Here is a 23,074-nt window from a genome sequence, read left to right as displayed (position 1 = left end):
GGGGAAAATCTCAACAAAAAGTTTTGCAATCTAAACAAAATGTTTTTGCTTTATCCTAGTAGTGATGAATCTGACATTTCAGAGGCTGGTGAAACTTTAAATTTCCCCAAAGGAACTTCCCAGGTATGATTACTTTGTTTTTTGTATACTCTTCTTCTCTATTTATTCTGGTAGCTATCAGAGCCAAATTCATTAAATGTTTCCCATCATATTATGTACTAACTTTTTAGTCCCAATGAGAAATATAGAGCTCAGAGAAATGAGATCATATGATCCAACTCACATTTACAATGTACTTTATAGTTTATGAAGTACTTTCCTTACAAAAACTGTTCTGAAGTATAAATAATAGCCCCATTTTGTATAATGTATAAACTAAGGCTAAGAGAGGAGTTACATGACTTATAGTTCTATTACAAGGAACTAACAGAACTGGGACTCAGATTCAGTTGATTCCAAGCCCAGTGTTCTTTTCAATAGAGCCTTGTGAAGCTAAATGGCTTCTAGTAGTAGAGCTAAAACTGTCCATAAAATGTGCATTGATTTCATCTCTTTATCTTTTTCAGAGTACCAAATGATATTTTGTGCCATTGAATCAAAATGTCCTCATTTGGCCAAACTATTACTTGAAGAATTTATTTATTTTACCTGGACAAATACATATAAATATAGATATGTTGAGACAGTGTGATGTAGTAGATATAATGTTGGTCCTGGGGTCAAATCAGGAAGACCTGGGTTAAAATCCTGCCTCTGGCATATTCCAGCTGTATAAACCTAGGTGAATCAGTTAACTTCTATGAGTTATTAGTCCCATGCCTAGGACTTACTACATCATAAATCTATATAAAAGGCAAATTCTTTGTGTATTTAAATATACACACAGACTAATTAGTTTATAGGATGCATTAAAAGCGTGTGTGAATTGGTTTTTTTCCTCCATATATACCCAGTAACAGACTATGCCAATCTCTAAGGACCAGCCTAGCCAAATATGGAAAAGCCAATTACCAGAAGTTTGGCTACCAGATGAAGAAAAAATCTGACCACCACACCCAAGAAAGGGTCAAATAACTCTTAGCTCAATTCACTCTTCCACTTCCATTATGTTAGTGGTGCTAAGCACAACAATTTGGGGATTGTCTACAGACATTGATTTAATTGTTGCTCTTCTGACCATGCAGTGTCCACCTAATGACCAATGAGATAAAACACTTCTGGAGGAACTCAACCATACTCATACTGATAATCCAATTTATAAATTAAACTAGTGTAACAAAATTCATGAGACAAAATTGATACCTATCGATTAGGAAATGGTTGAGCAGGTTATAGTATAATAATATAATGGAACATTACTATACATTAAAATTGATAACAGTAACAAATTAAAGAAACATGAAAAAATGCATTTGAGTTGATAAGTGAAGTAGGCAAAAAAACGGAAAAGCAATGCATGCAGTAGCTACAATAATTTAAATGAAAACTATGTTAAAAGACAATCTAATTAATAATAATTTCAATGATCAAGTCTGCTCACAGAGGACAATGAAAGGTATCTCAGTAGGGTGTAAAGGACTACTAATTATAAAGTGCTATATATGTTATCTATTGTGATCATTTTGTTCATCCATTTGGCTGAATTGTTTTTCTTATAAGAGAAAGTTCAAAAACCACTAAACTTTAGTAAATCTTATTAATTAAAACAAGAAAATGGAGCTTATAAAAAGTATTATCTTATAAAATAATGAAGCACAATTGAACATAAAACAAGATGACAGAAAGTCTGGTGTGAGACCAACTTCAGATAATTCTAAGAGTATCTCTAGAACAAATACACATTAAGAAGAATAGAGGAACTATTTTAAAGGCACTTAGATCAATTTTCAAGATCTTTCAACAAAGATTATGGAAAAATGAAAAAGATCATAAATACTATTACTACCCAAAAATGACAACTGAGAAGACATAAATAACTTCTAACTTATGTATTCACTACCATAATTCTAAGAAATCATTTTTAAGAATGGTTTCTGGAGGGGGGGAGGGTGGTGTCAGGCAGTTAGGTGGTGTAGTGGCTAGAGCACCGGCCCTGGAGTCAGGAGGACCTGAGTTCAAATCCAGTCTCAGACACTTAATAATTACCTAGCTGTGTGACCTTGGGCAAGTCACTTAACCCCATCACCTTGCCCCCCCCCAAAATGGTTTCTGGGGCATCTAGGTCCTATAGTGGGTAGAATACCACTCCAGGTAGAACCCTGGAGAAAGGAGGACCTGAATTCAAATGAGGTCTTTTTTGGATGATTCTTTTAATTCTGATTACCTCTTGTGAAAATAAAAAAAGACAAACTATTGGGCCTTGCAAAAACATGAAAAGAGAGGAGATGCAGTTTCACCATTGATTTCTTTTTTTTAGGTTTTTGCAAGGTAAACAGGGTTAAGTGTCTTGCCCAAGGCCACACAGCTAGGTAATTATTAAGTGTCTGAGACTGGATTTGAACCCAGGTACTCCTGACTCCAGGGCCGGTGCTTTATCCACTACGCCACCTAGCCACCCTTTCACCATTGATTTCTGACAGTCATATGACTGAAAGACAGATGAAGGATATAGGAGCCTACTGAGGCCTATTTGTTAAGTTGTTTTTTTTTTAATTCATTTTAGGAGTAGCTAGGCAGTGCAGTGGATAATGCACCAGCTGAGTCAGGAGGACTTGAGTTCAAATGTGACCTCAGATACATAAAACTTACTTAGCTGTGTGACCTTTGGCAAGTCATTTAACTCTTATTTCCTTACAAAAATAAAAAAATTCAATTTCATTAATTAAAATGCAACCTTTGACTGTTTTAAACAAAACCTGATGAAATTATATAAGGTTCTATGATTGATATTACTACAAAAACAATTTTATTCTATTGTTTGACAAAATATATAACAAGTAGTATGACTAGAGTTATAAAACAAGTTATATTCCTATGTCCATAGAATTAGAGCTAGAAAAGATCTTAGAAGCAATCAAATCCAGTTCCTCATTTTACAAATGAGGAAACTGAGATTTAGAAAAGCTAAATAACTTAGGTAAGATCTCAGCCAATACACTACCCTACACCCCACTTCCTCAATGTCATGAAGGAGAAAGTATGCAGAATTCAAATTTAAAAAAAGATTCTCTCTTATCATCCCATGAACTCCAAGGAGTTTACTGGGTTAAAGAATGAAGGTGAAACATATTTCTTCCATACTGCCAGAACCAATGAATTTTTTAAAATTCAAAAAGAAAGAAAACATTTTCAGATGTGGTTAATGTGGGAGTGTGTTTTGCTGGACTATGCTTGGACATATTGAGGACTTTATATTTTTGCTCAGTAGAAGAGGGAATTAATGGAAGGGGCAGATTAATAAAAGAAAAAATATAACATTTTAAAAAATAAATTGAGGGCTGTGGCAGTAGTGTGGAAAGCTAATAAAAATGTGGATATATCAGCTGTCCCATAGATTGCATGAAGTCTAAGGAAGGGAATTAGCAGAAGGGACAGATTAATAAAAGAAAAATCATTTAACATTTTAAAAAATAGATTGAGGGATGTGGCAGTGGTATGGAAAGCTGATGAAAATGTGGATACATCAGTTTTCCCATAGATTGCATGAAGTCTTAGGAGCACAACAAATATATAGAGTTCTCTGGTTTATGAATGTTTGAATAAAAAGAGAGAGCTCTGATGACTAGTGTAGGATGCACTTTAAATATATAGATATCAATGAAATGAAGATAAATTACTTCCAGGTACTTTCTCTAGATCAAACTTATTTGTATCTGTATACCTATTTTAAAGCCCCAAAGCTATCATTTTTAGACATACAAATTTTTGAGCTTGTTTGCATTAACATCATCTACTTTGGTCTTCTGTAGCTTAATGACCTTAATTGTCATTAATGACCTTAATAGTCAAAAAAACAAGGTATGCCCATTTGTGCTAATTCTCCTCCAATACCCATCTCATACATTTTCAGAAAAGACAAGGATTTGTCCATACTCCACTCAGTCTAGATCCCACTGCAAGGCCAGACAGAAATGAGTTATAGATTCCCTCTTCAGTAATCAGGTTCTCTAAATGTTTCTTTACACAAATTGCATTGTACCAATTTTATCAAACCCTGACTTCTACAAAGCCTCCTCAAAGAAATCCATTATAATTCAAAAGACATCAGTCTTGTTATCCAAGCTAGAAAAACAGATTTTCCCATATATAATATGACTCATGAAACATCATGATCTCAGAAAAAAAGTCAAAATTGTAATTGACCCAAAGGGGAATAAAAAGATGCACAGTAAGTATAAGTAAGCTGTGATATAGTCAGCAATGATAATTACAAAAAGTAGCATAGGAGATATTGTCTGATGAAGACATGCAACTAGAAAAGGAAATTTACTGGTAATGTGAGGATAAAAGCTGATGGATGGACAACTCAAAAGTTGTATTGTTACCTCAGAGGGATTTTTAAAAACCAGAGGAGAGGGGGTGGCTAGGTGGCACAGTGGATAGAGCACCAGCCTTGGAGTTAGGAGTACCTGGGTTCAAATCCGACCTCAGACACCTAGCAGTGTGGCCTTGGGGAAGTCACTTAACCCCGTTGCCTTGAAAAATCTAAAAAAAAAAAAAACAGGAGGATCCTATGCCTTGGGTGAATCTTCTTTGGAGGATTTCTGGAAATATGTGGATAAGAATTGTGTAAGAGGAAAAAATATAGAGGAAATTGCTGCTTATGTTGGTAGATGGAGTACCAGTGAAGCCATGAATTCATCAGAATATATTAATTTGTCTTTACATAACAAACAGGATTTCCATTAGCCCAGAAATAGTCTGAGTAACTTTTTACATTCAACCTAAAAAATTATTTCCCAAACACTTAATTTTGTCTCTACAATTCCCATCTCTGATATTGGTAGAGAACTTATTGTGTATTTTTCAGAATATTCTTCCAAAATTCAATACTTCAAGATTCTATAATTTTGTCATTATGCTCACCCTCTCTGCCTTTTATTATTTAGCTTGCTCTGTAATTTAGATAGTCTTTTTCCCAGCTCTACTAAATTTAGCCAGACTGATCCTCAGTCATCTTACATAAAATTTATCATCAAACCCTTAGTCCTTTTCAGCTTGGTAGAACTTGCCAGAACATATATTGCAGTAACATAGTTTTTGAGAAATCAAGGGTGATTTTTATGTCACATTGAGATATCAGATTAGCCCTTATTAGTGTAAGATAACTAAACTTTTTTTTAAAGATTTTATTTATTTTGACTTTTACAATTTTTCCCCTGATCTTACTTCCCTCCCCCCACCCCCACAGAGGGCAATTTGTCAGTCTTTACCTTGTTTCTGTGGTATACATTGATCCAAATTGAATGTGACGAGAGAGAAATCATATCCTTAAGGAAGAAACAACTATTCTTAATAATGATAAATCTTGGGGGTGGCTAGGTGGTGCAGTGAATAGAGCACTGGCCTTGGAGTCAGGAGTACCTGGGTTCAAATCCAACCTCAGACACTTAATAATTACCTAGCCGTGTGGCCTTAGGCAAGCCACTTAACCCCATTGCCTTGAAAAATCTAAAAAAAAAAATAATGATAAATCTTAAATCCAGAATTGTAGACATGGAAGTGATGTTAGAGATGGTTAAGGTTGACAGACATGATTTCTGGAAAAATCAAAAGTCATTTGGAACCAAATCTTACAAATAAACTAGGTAACAACTGTGAGATTGCTTTAGGCAATAGAGCATTGTCACAACCTCTATAAATCTCACTTTTCTCAGTTGTAAAATTGGAAGTACTGAAGCTATACAATCTACAAGATTAATTTGAGAAAAACACTTGTAAAGCTTAAAATTCTATAGAAATGTAAGTTGTTATAATCATAAGATACTCAGCAAGAAGTACATAATTAATTTATATTAATGAGTTCTGGTACATTTGAGTAAAAAGTAGTCATTTTATAACTATACTTTGTTAGCAGTGTGAATACATACCTCTGTGTGTGTGTATGTATATATATATATATATATATATATATATATATATATATATATATATAGACACACATTTACATTCAAACAATTTTGAGGCAGGTTATATACTTACATGTTTGCTGAGACCACAGAGAAATTCTACAAAGATAAAAGACCCTCCAAATCAAATCTGTATACACTTGGACACTTGCCTCTGGATGAAGGATTGAGAAAAACCAAAGACTTACAGATGACTCAGAATCCTCACACTTCTTTAACATGAACCATTGTTTAAGAAGAGAAGTAGTAGACACTGGGATCACTAACACCAGAAAAAACAAAATCGATTATATTTTCACCCACTGGAAAAGACTTGTTGTTGATGGGAATGTTATCCCTGAGTCAGATGCGAAGTAGGAGGAAAAAAAACCCTAAGAAGAAACAAAAATAATGAGAAAAGGATATAGTATACAATTAGAAGGCATACTCCAAACCTTCAATCTCTGATTCCTACTGGCTATTTAACCTGCACAAATCACTCCATCTATCAGTGCTCCAGGCAGCTTTCTGAGATGATGATATACTAAAGAGAAGGTGCTACTCTGCATTATTAGATAAATTTTCCCCTATATCAATGAGAATTCCCTATATCAATGAAAACACAGGTCCAGTTCTGATAATCTAACTTGAGATTATTTGAAAAATAATTAAAATTAAAAAATGGGAAATGGACTATAGAAATAACATTAATACTGATTCAAATAATCTTATCCAAAAATTAAATCAATGTATATTAAGGCACTAAAAGAGGCCAGAAAGTGCTTTAGTCAATAAACATCTCACTTTATAGAAATACTTATAAAAGCAACACTGGTCAAGAATATAAACTTGTTTGTAAAATTTTATAATGCTAGATGGACATTTATTGTGTCATAAAACAGAAGAAATGGAAAGTAAAACTAAGAAATATTGTCAAGGTATTAGTATCTCAAGGTGGATTTTGAACTTAGGTCTCCCAGTTATAGTGCCCATCTACTTTGCTATGCTGTCTCTGTATAAACACCTTTCAAAGAATAGATAGATAAGATGGGATATGACATGGGGGATGAGAAAATGGAGAGGTGAAAGAAAGTGAAAGTTTGATAGGAAATGTAAGACTTCTAAAGAGTTGTGATATGAATAACTTGTTAGAAAAATCCATAGAATATTAGTTATCTGAAAAGATATTCATTATTCTCTTTTTTGAAGACAAGAAAATTCAATTAGAAATCAGTTTTTAAATTCTAGTTACTATACTTTTGTCATTTTTAACACATCAAGATTATTATCTACTTTATAAGTTTCTAGCTTAGAATTAAGTTGAAATCTAACTTTTAAAAAGTGTAAATCAAAGCAATTTTTTCCACTTCATATAAAGCAAATTTAAAAAGATGAAAATAGTTAATGTTGGAGGGGATATGGAAAGGCAACATTAATTAATATATTGTTGGTAGAACTATGAATTAGTACAACTGTTTTAGAAAGTAATTTGGAATGATGCAAATAAAAAGGCCAAAATTTTTATGCCCTTTGACCCAGAGATACTACTATCCAATAAGGGACCCATTAAAAAAATAAAGGCTCAAATTTCTTTTTTTTTCCCAGAGTGATTAAAATGGTTTTTATTATGGTATCTTAACAAAATAGCACACCTCTCTCATGGTGGGAGAGAAGGGTGGGGAAATCCCAACATACAAGCTCTTTTATGCACTTTGAAAGACTTTGTTCCTGCCCCTTCATGCCAACCATAGGCTGGGGTCACAAATTTAATTGAAACATTGGTTCCTATGTGTTTCCCCACCCTGCTAATTATACTAATGAGCAAGAACAGATAGATCTCTTTGAGCATGTGCAAAAGTGAAGGTCAAGACTAGGTTACTCTTGATCAGTTAAGGACTAGTTTCTTCTAATCTAGTTTGCTATTTTTGGAATGGGATTAGGAGAATTATCCCAGTTTTGTGATTGACTGGGGCCATTTCCCCCTTTGTAATGGATTTCAAAGGGGCCCCCTTCCACACCCTATGTAGACCAACAATGCCCTTCATTCCTCACAACTCCCCTCTTTTCTTTTAAATAACTACTTGGTCATCACACTTCACCAGCAATGTCTTCCTCAAATTAATTCATAATCCTCATCTTTGATACAAAGGTTCAAATTTCACAAAAGTCTTTATAACAATACTGTGGTAGCAAAAAATTAAACGTAAGTAGATAGCCATCAACTGGGAAATGGTAAAACATATTGTGTTTATATTACATGAATGTAATTCATGTTATTACTATATTTTAAGAAATTACTGGGTATTAAGAAATGATAAACATCATAAATGCAAACAAAATTTCCAATCATGAATGTATAGATTTAGTTAAATTAATGCAAAGTGATGACTATATCAATATAAAAGTAATAACTATAAAACAATTAAAGATGGATATTGTGAAAATGAAAAAAGAGTAAGATTGATCCCAAGAAGACATTGAAAGATACCTCTTCCCGTTCCTTTGCAGTGAATAGGAGTATATTATTAGAATTTTTTTCAATGTATGGATAAATTTTGCTGAGTATTTTCCTCCTCTTCCTATTTTTCTCATTTGCCCCTTCTTCAAGCTTTTCTTTTTCTTTTTTCTTTTTTTAAATTAGAGGAGTATAGATACAAGGAGAAATCTAAGTGATATAAAAATAAAAGATATCAATAAAAATCTATTTGAAAAATTAATTTTATTGAAACTGAAAGCTACTCTAATAATTGACAAATTCCAATTCTGCCTGTATCTAGGCCAGATTCTTTCTATCTTTGTCCAGTCATAAAGCAGCAAATATTCTAATCTTTGAGTAAGATGTCAAAAAAATTGAGGCATGCTAACCATGGTTATAAATGCAGACAATTATAGATGTACTTGTACTTTTTTGGAAATATCCAATCTGCCAATTTCAAGATTTTATTCTAGAACCTTGATAGACAACCCAGTTATGGAGGCCAAATGAGTAACCCATATATCAGTGTTGTACTGACATTTGGGTATAGTATTCCATTGAAACATGCAACCATAATTTGGTATTTAAAATGAATATTAATTCATTTTAAATTTTATCTTTCTTACTTAGATAAAAACTAAGGGAAAAATATGAGAACAAAAACAAAGAAATTTTAGTATATTGTTCCAGAAAAATTCTAGAGATGATCAAGATGTAAATAATAATTTTAAAGGTCATTAGTTTTCTTAAAAGTTATTACATAGTTGAGGGGGGAAGGGAACTATTAATGATGGAAGAAGGAGAAGGAGAAGAAGGAGGAGAAGGAGGAGGGCAAAGAGAGGATAATTGAAGTATTTTTAAATGTCTAAAAAAAACCAAAAGGAAGCTCAAAATGAAATAGACAATTAAGACATCTTGGAAATACGTTGAATCTTCAGATTTAAAAAGCAAGCAATATATATGACTTATGGTTTCACAATTCTTTCTGATCTAAATTGAATGTGAAAATGATCTTTTTTGTGCATTAAGTTTGATTTTTTAAAAAACATTTTTGGGGCAGCTAGGTGGCGCAATGGACAGAGAACCGGCTCTGGAGTCAGGAGTACCTGGGTTCAAATCTGGCCTCAGACACTTAATAATAATTACCTAGTTGTGTGGTCTTGGGAAAGCCATTTAACCCCATTTGCCTTGCAAAAAAACTAAAAAAGAAACAAAAAAATAACATTTTTTATGTATAACCTATATCAGATTGCTTATTTTCATGGGAATAGGGGAGGGAAGAAAGTTAGAAAAATGTGGAATCCAAAAGCTTATAAAAAGATGAATGATGAAAACTAAAAATATTTTAAGAGTAATTATATAAAATTTCAAGTTTTCTTTTATATACCAATTTTCTCCAGAGAATGATTAAGAATTGATTCCCATTATTTTTGTATTGTGACTGAGAACCTGCTCAATTCTGGCTTCCCCAACAATTCCAGGTTCAGTTGGAATACTGTATTTGGCATAATTCTACTTAGGCAAATTTAACTTTAACCCCCAATCTAATACATACTCTTTATTCATAAACCATATAGTAGCCATAAATCAAATTGAAAAATATTTAATTACAACAGAATAATGTCTTATCATAAAATAGTCAATATTATCTCAGCACCCCTCCTCCACATCTCACACATGTATATATTTTGTGTATATGTATATATATGTATACATATATACACACACATACATATACATATATACATATATATGTGTGTGTGTAAATTCTTTAGGCTCATGTATTGCTAGCAAAGTAACTTAGACAAATTTCAAAGGCCAATGGTATTTCATAAATAGATTTATTTTAATTTTGTCAGAAAACTCCATTCCCCAACTATACTGCTTCTAAGATGTAAGACTGGGGAATAGAGATGCAGATTCCTGAACATAGTTAAGTAAAATATCAGAAGCCGGAAAGCCAGTTGATTAAGAAAACATTAAGTGCCTGCTGTGTCCCAAGTACTGTACTAAGTGTTGAGGATACAAGGGAAGCTGATATTATTTGAGAAAAATTCAATAAATTTACCTGAATGAGAAGATAAATATGATAATCAGTGTGTTTTACCTAATATGATATATATATGTGATCATTCAGCATTATAGTGTAAATGTTACCTAAGCTTGAAATGTCTATTATTGTACTTAATGAAAGAAAATTAGTCCTTTCTTTGGCCTAATTTTTCATTGACCAGATCAGCCGTATTTATGTGTACATGTACATGTATATTTACTTATTCATTATTTATTTTTATATTAGAATAAAGTGAGAGAATCAGAAGTTACTATTCCTCCAGACCAGGAAAGGAAAAATGTGAGTGTCTCTTTGTTACAGAATTATTCCTCTTCTATCTAGAAATGATCTAATGTCTGAACTCAGAATATTTTGTATTTGGTGGGAAAGAAGAGACTTAACTCTTCGATTTGGTGTTGAATTCTATTAAATGTAATACAAAATATTCTGACTAGAAATCTAAAAACTTTACTTCTATTGAATAGTCGATTTACTTAAATTCATTGTTGTCTAGAGAAGATGGAAGTAATACTTGCAAATTGGGAAAGACCTAATAAATGAGTGAATATTTTATGAAAATATGTTTTGTCTTCCTGTAAAGTACTCAAAAACTGATGCCTCTTTGTCCTTAATCCCAACTCTGTCCCACCATAGTTATTACCATTCAGCCTTTCTACTAATCCTTGTCTGTTCCTGAGCCTGCTTCACCTGAAGGCTCAGTACTCACAGATTCTTCTAGTCACTGGCTAATAGAGGACTTAGAAGTAGAATATCACTGAATAAGAACAGAACTGTGTGATTAGAGAGACAGAAAGAAGTATTTAATTGGAATTATCAGTCATATGGACTATAAGGAAAATTCTAATCTCAAGAATAAATATACAAAGCCAGTACATTCAGAACCCCCAAGTACATAGATTAGAAGGGGAAATTCCCAACTAAGTACAAACAGATAAATCTATCATTAAATGCCTTCTATAGAATGAAAATAGAATTCTTATTAATCCCAAAAGGAGAGGGGGCATAATTCCTGAAAGAAGGATGATTACCAATTAATACCTGTTCTAGGTGTAGGACTTGATTTAGAAGGCCCACATGCAAAATACAACTCTGACATTTACTAGCTGTTTAGGCACCCCTGAAAACCACTTAACTTCTGTGTACTTCAACTCTCTAATCCTTACTCTACTAAATCATGGGTTGATTACACTCCTCTTTAGTAAAGAAAGTCACCATCTCTTCAAAAACCTGTCTTAGTTGTAGCAGGATCTGCCATATAGTAACCTAAGAAAAATAGAAAAGTCAAGAAGCATGTCTTTGACCACCAGGATAGCAAGGTAGGAAAGAAAACTGATTTCAAATCCTGACTCTGCTATTTATTACATATATAGCTTTGGACAAGTTCCTTAAGCAAAGTTGGAGTTGGATCAGAAGACATTTAAAGTTCCTTTTAGATTTAGATCTATGATACAGAAGGAGAGAGAGAGAGAGAGAGAAAGAAGATGAAAGCCAAGTCTCTGCTTCCCTTTTCAGCTAAAAAGGAGAAAGATGGAGAGCCCAGAGTCAAAAGGTCTATTCTTTGGCCAAATGGGAAAAAGGGGAAAGCAAGTTAGGAGACATCCCTGAGAAGACTGAGTAGCCCTACTTCTACTCTAGTGAGATCACATACTTTTAATCATGTTCCCTATTGCTGAGATTCAGGTCTGTTCAGCTCTGCCCTCTTGTGAGATGGGAGCATTTGAAAATCAATGAAAGTTTCCCCTTTCCAAACAAGAGTTCAGTTGTGAATCAAGGAAATCCTGTCCCATTCATAACCCAAGAAAGTTACCTCTTTAATCCATGACTCATTGGGGACCATCTTTCCCAAAAAGTTATTGTCCCACCTGGAGCTGAGTGAAAGAGAGATATTATTCCCAACCTATCCTAAACAGAAAATTGTTTGGTATCATTTTTAATGATGATCCTACTAAGCAGTCTTTTTATCACACACTCCTCATTTCTTGGGTAATGATACCATTCATGGAAGGAAAGCAGGCACATTCCTAATATGTTGTAAACTATTCTAGTCTTGCTGTACAATAGAAGTTATGACTGTGCAGTGGGATTAGCACTTTAAATGTCACTGCTTCACTTTTTACAACACAGAGTAGCTAATGATTTTCTTCATAATTTTACAAATAGACAATACTAGAATCTTAAGATTCCATCATATACCATGAAGCAGGTGATGGGGGAAGGCAGTACAACTACATTGGAGTTTGAGGCAATATTCTGGAGTTAGAAGAATGGGTACAAGAGGAAGGCCAAAACTAACAGTATACTGGGAGGTAAACCAAACAAATTAAAGAGAATATGTAAACCATTTCACTGGAGATTTTTTTTTTAGGTTTTTGCAAGGCAAATGGGGTTAAGTGGCTTTTCCCAAGGCCATATAGCTAGGTAATTATTAAGTGTCTGAGGCCAGATTTGAACTCAGGTACTCCTGACTCCAGGGCTGGTGCTCTATTCACTGTACCACCTAGCCACCCCCATTCACTTTCACCACCTAGCCACCCCCCCCTGGAGATTTTTTTAAAACAGAGATTTAGAAGTTTGACAACTTCTCTGGGAGTGTTGTAATGTTCCTATTCAGATGCCCGTTAGACTAGATAATTTGTAAAATTGGTTTTTTCCTCTCAGTCTATGATTCCATAATTATATTCTGAGAGGCTAGTAACAAGAACAGCATGACTTCACAATTGCTATCATCTTGTTAATATGAAAGTAATTTCATCTCTTTTTTCCCCTGTAATATGACAGTGACATTTCTTATATTCACAGTAGGAAGAAGAGTGATAAATTTTCTCTCATTGAAAATGAGAGAGGATTTTAAGAATTTTTGTGCTTCTAAAATCCTCTATAATACTTTTTGGCAATGTTTAATCATTTTTTAAAATCCACTCTGCTGAAAATATTTTATGATTTTTTTCTTAAATGTAAGCTGTTTAATGTTTGTTTATTTATTGGCTTTCTCTTCTAAAATCTTCTCAGAAGACCAAAGCAAAACAAGCAAAAATAAATAAATTTGACTTAATATGAAAAACAGTTCAGAACTGTGATTTTTCAAATTAGACCTTTGCAAATATTATGTAAGTTTCTCTTATCTTTCAAAAAATAACATTACAACAACCAATGTTTTAATGTTGTTGAAAATTTCAAGCTTTAAGTAATATCTCCAATTCCATAGGAAAAGAGATGGTGTGATGTAGTGGTTAGAGAGCTGGAGTCCAAGAGGGCTGGAATGAAGTGTTATCTCTAATATATGATGTTTGGGTGACTGTACCACAAGTCACTAAACTTCTCAGAGCTCAGACATCTAGGAGACTATAAATTGTGAAGCAGGTCTTGGCCTGCTCTGGTAGAGGGAGTTCCTTCACAAATTTTGTACCTACACATAAATTGTGCCTAGGGCAAAGGGAAAGGGGGGAATGCATGTCATCCCATTAAAAATTAAAAGATCCTGAGACCCCAGGAGTTCACAAGGCTACTGTAGGCTGCCCACCTCAAATTCCCCTCCTGAACCTGAGGAGGAGGAAAAGAGGAACATTTGGTATTGTCTCTAGTGCATAGAAGTCAAGAATAATTAAAGTGATTTTAATTTGGCATCTATGGACTCCACAGCAAACAGATTAAAAAGGGGCTATATCCCCCCGCAAAAAAATCCAACTCCTCAAATCATATTCTAACTGAAAAAGACCACATGGATTATCATCCCACTCAACAATTTGATTTTACAGTAGAGAAAACTGAGGTCCTACAGAAAGTGAAGGATTTTTCTAAATTGACATAGAAAGCCTCAATTTTGTGATTAAAATTAAAGTTGAATCAAATGGATCTCAGATCTCACAAACTCATAGACTATTATTGCAGGCAGAGACCTTAGATTCCTTAGATACCAATTGAGATTCTGCTCAATCTACAGAACATTCTGAGTATTCCTACTCTTAAGCTTATGTCTCTCAAACTTTCAACAAAGAAGTAGAAATGTGTGACCTTTCTCAGAATATAGAGAAGCAAAAGCAGCACCCAGATAATTTTCAAGGAGGGGACATCCTAACCCACCACCATCATTCTCTCCCAAGGAAAAGTAAGCAGATTTGAAAGGCAGAGATTTCAAGGAGTTAGGAAAAATGAAGCTGTTATTTCTTCCCTTAAAGGGCTCAACTTGAAATATCTCCTTTCTCCTAGCTGCGAAGCTATGGAAAATGCCTAGGGCCTAGGAATGCATTTCTGGTATCTGTTAAATGAGCAACCTGAGACCCAGAGCCACCAGAGACCTAGAGCAGGCCCAGTCTCTCAGGTATTAAGTGGTAGAGCCAGAATTTATACTCAAATCTAGAGCCCTTTCTATTGTACTACATTGCCTTCTTAGATACCAGTTTATTAGCCAGTTTTCTTTAGGGAGACCAGTTATGATTTAATGTGCCTAAAAGCTTTTCATTTTTCTTCCAATCTTAATTTAGAAAATCTATCCTTAGATCTTCTGTCCCACTTTTCATATTTATATTTTCAACCTAATCCCCCTACCTAGCTCCTGGGCTTCTATTTTCTGGAAAGATAGAGAAGCTGGGGAAGAGCAAAAACATTTCAGGGAAGAGGAAAAGGTCTCTAAGATGGGGAAGCAGAGGTACCCAAGATGCTATTTCTCCCTAATCTATGAAGCAACACTGTTTCTGTTTGCTGATAAGAAGTTGTGGTCACTTCCCAGCTGGGCTATACTTGCCCTGTCTTCCCTCAAAAACTTTCAATAAAGGGCCTGACAATTTTAACACTGAAGAACTGGCTCACTGGGTGTCACTCAAGCTTTCCTCCCACCCCCAGGGCGATCTTGGTTCCTTTTAACTGTCCTTTCGGGGCTTGCTTGTCAGAGGTTCTATCACAGACATCAGAATACAATATCTGGTCAGTTTGGTCTTTAAATTTCTCACCCTGAGGAAATTTCCTTTTCTAATTATTTCTGACAAAATTATAATCCTTGTGTGTTTCTGCTTTTTAAAATTCTCTTTCCTTTTTTCTTCCTATCTCCTTTTCTCCCACTTCTTTTCCCTCTCTCTCTTTTCCCTACCTCTCACGGCCTCAGTCTGCTAACAATTCAGTCCTCTCTCTTACCTTCCCCCTCTTATTCTCCCTACTCATTTTCTCCTTTCTTATCTTCCTTTTCTTCCTTCTCTTCTCACCTTTCTTCTCCTTCCCCTTCCATTCCAGTCTCTTTTATATCTCCTTTTAATTATCTTTACCATCCTCATGTTTCTCTTACTTTTTTTCCTTAACTGGACATTATGCAAAAACATCACTTATTTAAAATGACTATGTGCCAACCACTGTGCTAAGGACTAAAAAGATAAAGAAAAATTAAAGTCACTGTCTCAGGAATCTTAAGAGGAAACAAATATATAAGTCAGAACATGTAAGATAAATACAGAGTAGTTGGAAATATCAAAATATACATTCACCTATAGATAATGAAGTTTTCTATACTCTGTTCTTTATTTTTAAAGTGTCAAATAGAGCATTTTATATTTTTATCTCTTAGAAAATGATAAATATAAATTTGTGGGGCATCAATTGAACCTTAAAAGCCTTTAATAGAGAAAGATTTTACATTCTGCCTTTCCCACTTTGCCTTTTTCCACAACTTTCCTCTTTGCCTTGAAAGCTCACTCCCACATCCTTTCTTTGAATCAGCATGGTTCTTCCTTTATGTGAGCTCAATTCAAGAAACATTTATTAAGCATTTATTTTTGAAAGCTTATATCCTAATCTGTTCTCTCAATTCTGTGACTTTATTAACTCTTATAAATAAATGTTCATTACTCCTCAGGCAAAAAACCGCAGAATGAAAATTTTGGAGATCACTGGGAAGCAAATGACTATATTTTCTCCATTTGGAGAAGGACCAATTTTCAAGAAACTACAAAATCAAAAGGTTTGAATACCATATGTCATTAATTATAAGCTAGACTGTGTTACATCTTAGCAGAAAATACTTAGAATACTCTATTTACTGTTCAAATTCTAGCATAAGCAAAGAATTTTCGATCTTATTTTAGTTATAATATATACTTAACAAGGAAAAGTCTCCAGAATTTCCTTTCCCATGCTGTTTGATGGTCCAGAAAACATAACTAATTGGGAAAAATTACTTGTATTGTTTGGATAGATATAGATTAAATAGCTACAAGTAGTAGTAATATCACTGGGCAAAACCTCTGAGAATCAGGGAGTCTTTTGATACACAAAAAGTTTAAGAAGTAGAGTTGGGATAGAAGGGGAATAGTGACACTAGGATGAGTAGGGATGGAAGAGATAAGAAACAGTATCCATATTGTTGGAATGAATAGGCAAACATGGAGTGCATGGAGATAGGCACCATGGCATCCCAGAACCCAGGAATCCAAATAGAAGACTGTTGACTCTGTACCCAAGTGGAAAAGCTTAGTAGATTCTGGAAGACACCAAAAGGTATATTGCAGAACTCCCTGAGGTAAACAGCACTGAATCCTAAACTTTTACCACTGAGTCATATATTATAAAATTGCTAGGGAGTTTTTTTCTGCTATGATGAGGAAATCAATGAGAATTGGGAGATCATTTTTCTAGGCCCTATACGGGACTATGTTTGTATAAGAGGAGTGCTAGATAATGATTCTCTTGCTATTTTATATAGGTTTATTCTTTAAGTGTGTTTGTGGTTGATTTGTGCTGCTTGTATAGTTACACAACAATAGTATTTTTCTTATGGGAATCAGGACATGATTTGCAAAATAGATTATCCTAAATAGCCCACACTAAATCTTAGTGAAGTATCAAGGGACTCCCAAGCCAAGATCTCTTGAGTTTTTTGAAGTTCAAGAATATTTTGTAGTTCTTAGCCGAGATCATTATGGATCAAATATGGTATTTTGGATCAAAGAAAGACTACCTGCTCTATTATTGCAGCAACCCATTAAAGATTTTTCATTTTGGCTTAGGTTACATTGATATTTCAAAGTTTAAGTCACTATCAACAATAACTCACTTTGCTACAGTGGCTAATTTGTTTCTATTAATAGCTTCTATGAGAGGACCCACACTGAAGACTTTTTTACCTCTAGGCTATAAGTTGTTAGCAGATTTTCCCCACCTCAGTACAAAAATTTTTCCCTGGCCTGGAATATTGGTTCAAGTTACCATTGAACGTCAAAATGTCATTGTCTAAGGGGGCAGCTAGGTGGTGCAGTGGATAGAGCATGGGCCCTGGAGTCAGGAGTCCCTGAGTTCAAATCCCACCTCAGACACTTAATAATTACCTAGCTGTGTGGCCTTGGGCAAGTCACTTAACCCCTCTTGCCTTGCCAAAAAAACCTTAAAAATATCATTGTCTATTTTTATTGATTGATGAAATTATATTTTACTCAATATTTTATACTTTAATGTAGTCCAATTTTATTTAAGTGTAAGTATAATTGTGTGCATAAAGGGACATTGTTGAACTGTTGTTATTCAACTCGTACTTTTTTGTGCTGGATAGATTGTCACCGTGGCTGTTCAATTATTGGAGAACTAGAACACAGTGAAAGATTTACTCTTAAAGAGTATTGTTGGTTTTACAAGAATACCTTTTGACTGTGATGATTTTGATGATGATATTGAAAGATCCTTATAACAACATTTGACACCTTGGGGAAATGTCAGGTAAATAGGAAGGAAGATAAAGTACTGTTGTCTGAAACTATAGAAGATTTCAAAATTCCAAGAGACAACTTGTAAAGAATGTAAAGGTTAGGGGCAGCTAGGTGGTGCAGTGGATAGAACACCAGCTCTGGAGTCTAGAGTACCTGAGTTCAAATCCGACCTCAGAAACTTTAATAATTACTTAGCTGTGTGGCTTTGGGCAAGCCACTTAATCCCACTGCCTTGCAAAAACTTAAAAAAAAAAAGAATGTAAAGGTTAATTAAAAATGTTAACACACACGCACACATGCCTACTGGATCATCCCTAAAGACTTCATCCTGAGAAAATGATGAATTGAAAACAATTTAAAAGATCTGATGGATCTTTTACCCTCCTCAATAGACAATGACCATAGCTAATTATAGTGGGAGTGGGAGGGACACCAGACTTTCAGATAACTAATATTGTTACAAGGGACTCAATATGGAAAGCTGTCATATTTAAAGGAGCAGCGTTTCCCATCAGGAAATGATCCCTTCAGTCTTAAGATACGTCAACACTGTAATAACAGGAATTGCAGAGAGGTATTATTTTAAAAAAAAAAGTGAAAAAAACTTCACACTCTTGATGATGGTGAAAGAGGAGTATAAAAAGTTAACTTGAAATTTAACATAAAAAAACCCTTCTGTCTTGGTAACTTATCCTACCACTTCCTAGTAAATAAAAGGAAAAGAAATGGAAGTTATGTCAGATTTTATATTTTTGAATTCAAAGATTACTATAGATGGTAACTACAGGTATGAAATTAAGACACTTCCTTCCTGGAAGGAAAGCTAAAACAAATCTGAACAGTATAATAAAAAGCAGAGTCATCACCCTACCAATAAAGGTTCATATGGTCAAAGATATGGTTTTTCTGCTAGCAATAGATAACTGTGAACTTTAAACCATAGGGAAAACTGAGGACCACAGAATCAACCCTTTCAAGTGTAGTCTGGAGAAGATGTTTGAGAGTCCCTTGGGCAGCAAGGAAATCAGATCAGTCAATACTTAAAGAAATTAATTCACGCTTTTCATTGGAAGGTCAAATACTAAAACTGAAACAACAGAGAATGAGACAAAGAGATAATTTCATGGAAACAACAAACATCAACTTGGACAGACTTTGAAAATAGCAGAGGATAGAAGGCCTGGCGGTCCATGGGTCACAAAGAGACAGACATGACTGAATGACTAAGCAACAAAAGAAGTTGTAAAGAAGTATAGGAGGGTAATGGAGAGCCTTGGGAGATGTGATTTTGACCTCAGATGCTCCTTGAAAATGCAGGACTTTGTTCTCCTAGCTCTCCTTGGCAGCATTTACAGAAGCAGCAGTATCATGTCCTACTAGAATTCAGTCTTTAGAATGGGTCTCTGAGCTGCCTGCCTCAAAAGCAGAGCAGCAAACATCAGGAAAAGATGAAGAACCTCTCCAGACCCCACCAAGGTCATCCACTACATAAATCTTTTAGAGCAGGCATGATTCATATAATAGAAGTGGATAGGCCTGGCTCACAGGAGAACAAAAAAGGAAGTAGTTGAGTTCGTCACTGTTGTGGAAATGCCCCCTGTGATCATTATAAATATTGTGGGCTTCATGAAGACTCCCAAGGACTCTGGAAATTCAAAGACATTTTTGATGATTCCATCAAGAGATGAGGGTAAGAGGCGATTCTACAAGAACTAACACAAGTCCAAGAACTAGTCATTTACCAAATTCTATAAGATGTGGCAAGACAGTGTTGGTGAGAAGTTGGAAAAGGATTTTAATAGCATGAAGAAATACCATCTAGTCGTCTGAGTCATACCTAGATGTGACTGCTACCTCTAAGAAAGAAATAATCTTGTCTGATAAAGATCTAGATGAATGGGCAGCAGCATGGCTAAGAAATTATACTGGGGTCACCCAAGCACTATAATTGATAGGAGAAGATGATTGACAACACTGGAGTGACTAAGAGCAAGAATCTCAAAGTGCCACCAGCCACTGACACACAAAATAGCCACCAAGTTCTACCTAAGTTGGCCAGTATTGAATCTTCGCATCCTGCCTACAATGGCATTGTCAGTGGCTTGGGTTGGTTAGAAGGGCTATCACAATTGCACCAAAATCAACAAAAAGATCTGTAGGATTACCCAGGGTTACCAGACAAAGAATGGGAAACCGATGAAAAATTCCACTGATTATAACCTCTCTGACAAGACCATTAACTTTTGGATTTGACCATGATTTATTCCAGACTCTAGAAGAGAAAAAATTTTCATGGGATCATTCAAAAAGGACCAGACTACTAAAGAAAAAGCTGCCAAATATTTCCAAGACAATTTAGACCTGGTTTATTCTCAATAAATTGAAATTATTATTAAAAATGCAGCACCTTGAGGTCATGGGGCTAGTGACAAAGAAGCTAAATTACCATTTTGGTATTTTGGAGACTAGCTCAGAATTGATATGTTTACTTAATTTGCTACCAGGAGCTTTCTGATAGTGTGTAGTAGCTGGAAAAGCTGTTTCAGAAGATGTCTGTGGAACTGATAGACAATGTCAGATCAATCCAAATGATATCTGAGAAATTTGATATCTGAGAAAATCCTATACGTTCCATCATCAATGAATGGGCAACAGGGACAGTTACTTAGAGTTGATACCTATGAGCAGGAAAAGAGTTACAAATATGATTGGCAGAAAAGAAAAGTGACAAAAATCGGGTGGCTAGGTGGCGTAGAGGATAAAGCACTGGCCTTGGAGTCAGGAGTACCTGGGTTCAAATCCGGTCTCAGACACTTAATAATTACCTAGCTATGTGGCCTTGGGCAAGCCACTTAACCCCATTTGCCTTGCAAAAACCTAAAAAAAAAGTGACAAAAATCAGGCCCATATGGTTCCAGAATATTCCTTAGGGTATGAGCAATTGCTTCCAAAAGAAAGGCTATCTCAGTTCAATGAGTCCTCTTTGAAGAAACTCAGACCAAGATAGTGGGTAGGTGAACTAGCAAATGGGAATATTTGGAAGCTGAAGGAGAGGATGTGATTTGAAACCAGAGTTCAAGATGGAACATTTAAGGAACATCAATACAATATAGTCAAAGAGTCTAAATTATCTTCTGCTATAACTCTGGATTAGATGGACACGTACACATTGATTGTAAGAGAGAAATCTGAAATTGATTTGTCAGAAGGTTAATTCCATTAGATTCATGTCAAGAAACTGAAGTGGGCATGAGATTGGAACATTAGCACTAATAAATATTTTCTAGGTAGTTTCTACCTGAACTCATAGCACCTCACAATAGTGATAGTAAGGAAAATGTACTGTGCTCTTATGAGCTAGACAGAAAATCCTAACTGACAATTATGCTTCATTTTTAATGAAAGATGCTGTTAGTTGATGCTTCCTTTTTCACATTTTATTTTTTCTCCATTATATGTTTTAAAAAAGTTAACATTCTTTCAAAAAGAATTCTGAATTCCAAATTCTCTTCCTTCCTCCCTTCGCCCCACCAGAGAAGGCAAGATATAGGATTATACATGTGCAATCATGCAAAACATTTCAATATTAGCCATATTGCAAAAGAAAATGTAGAATAAAAAAACAAGAAAAATAAAGTAAAAATGTGCTATGCATTCAGATTCCTTCAGTTCTTTCACTGGAGATGAATTTTTCTTTTTATAATTTTTCATCTATGTCCTTTGGAATTCTCTTGGATCACTATATGACTCAGAATAGTTAAGTCATTCACAGTTGATCACTGTACAATATTGCTGTTACTGTGTACAGTGTACTTCTGGTTCTGCTCACTTCATTTTCTATCAATTCATATAAAATCTTTCCAGGTTTTTCTGAAAGCATCCAGCTCATCATTTTTTTTCTTTTATTAAAGATTTTATTTGAGTTTTATAATTTCCCCCCAATCTTACTTTCCTACCCCTACCCCCCACCCCCCACGGAAAGCAATCTGTCAGTCTTTACTTTGTTTCCATGTTGTACATTGATCCAAATTGAGAGAAATCATATCCTTAAGGAAGAAACAAAAAGTATAAGAGATAACAAGATCAGACAATAAGATATCTGTTTTTTTTTTTCTAAATTAAGTCCTTGAACTTTGTTCAAACTCCACAGCTCTTTATCTGGATACAGATGGTATTCTCCATTCGCAGACAGCCCAAAATTGTCCCTGATTGTTGCTCTGATGAAATGAGAAAGTCCATCAAGGTTGATCATCACCCCCATGTTGCTTTTAGGGTGTACAGTGTTTTTCTGGTTCTGCTCAACTCACTCAGCATCAGTTCATGCAAATCCCTCCAGGCTTCCCTGAATTCCCATCCCTCCTGGTTTCTAACAGAACAATAGTGTCCCATGACATACATATACCACAGTTTGCTAAGCCATTCCCCAATTGAAGGACATATACTTGATTTCCAATTCTTTGCCACACAAACAGGGCTGCTATGAATATTTTTGTACAAGTGATATTTTTACACTTTTTTGTCATCTCTTCAGAGTATAGACCCAGTAGTGGTATTGCTGGATCAAAGGGTATGCCCATTTTTGTTGCCCTTTGGGTGTAGTTCCAAATTGCTCTCCAGAAAGGTTGGATGAGTTCACAGATCCACCAACAGTGTAATAGTGTCCCAAATTTCCCACAACCCTTCCAACAATGATTATTATCCTTTCTGGTCATACTAGCCAGTCTGCAGCTCATCATTTCTTAAAGCACAATAGTATTCTAGCACAATCATTTATCATCACTTGTTCAGCCATTCC

At 34.8% G+C, this 23,074-nt stretch overlaps 1 protein-coding gene across 7 annotated transcripts in view; it reads left to right on the top strand.

Moving 5' to 3' along the window:
* AGBL3 (AGBL carboxypeptidase 3) overlaps window positions 1-23,074 on the top strand; it is a 140,761-nt gene that overhangs the window by 55,581 nt on the left and 62,106 nt on the right. For 6 of the 7 annotated variants that reach the window (XM_074193637.1, XM_074193635.1, XM_074193634.1 and 3 more), the window contains 3 exons: window positions 60-123; window positions 10,823-10,876; window positions 16,437-16,541. In XM_074193637.1, the coding sequence (XP_074049738.1) occupies window positions 60-123; window positions 10,823-10,876; window positions 16,437-16,541 (223 nt within the window). The remainder of the gene's footprint in view (window positions 1-59; window positions 124-10,822; window positions 10,877-16,436; window positions 16,542-23,074) is intronic. The other variant, XM_074193632.1, reaches the window with a different exon arrangement.

The sequence above is a fragment of the Macrotis lagotis genome, chromosome 7 (assembly GCF_037893015.1).
Source record: "Macrotis lagotis isolate mMagLag1 chromosome 7, bilby.v1.9.chrom.fasta, whole genome shotgun sequence".
Lineage (NCBI taxonomy): Eukaryota > Metazoa > Chordata > Mammalia > Peramelemorphia > Peramelidae > Macrotis > Macrotis lagotis.
This window is presented reverse-complemented; position numbering and strand designations above follow the sequence as displayed.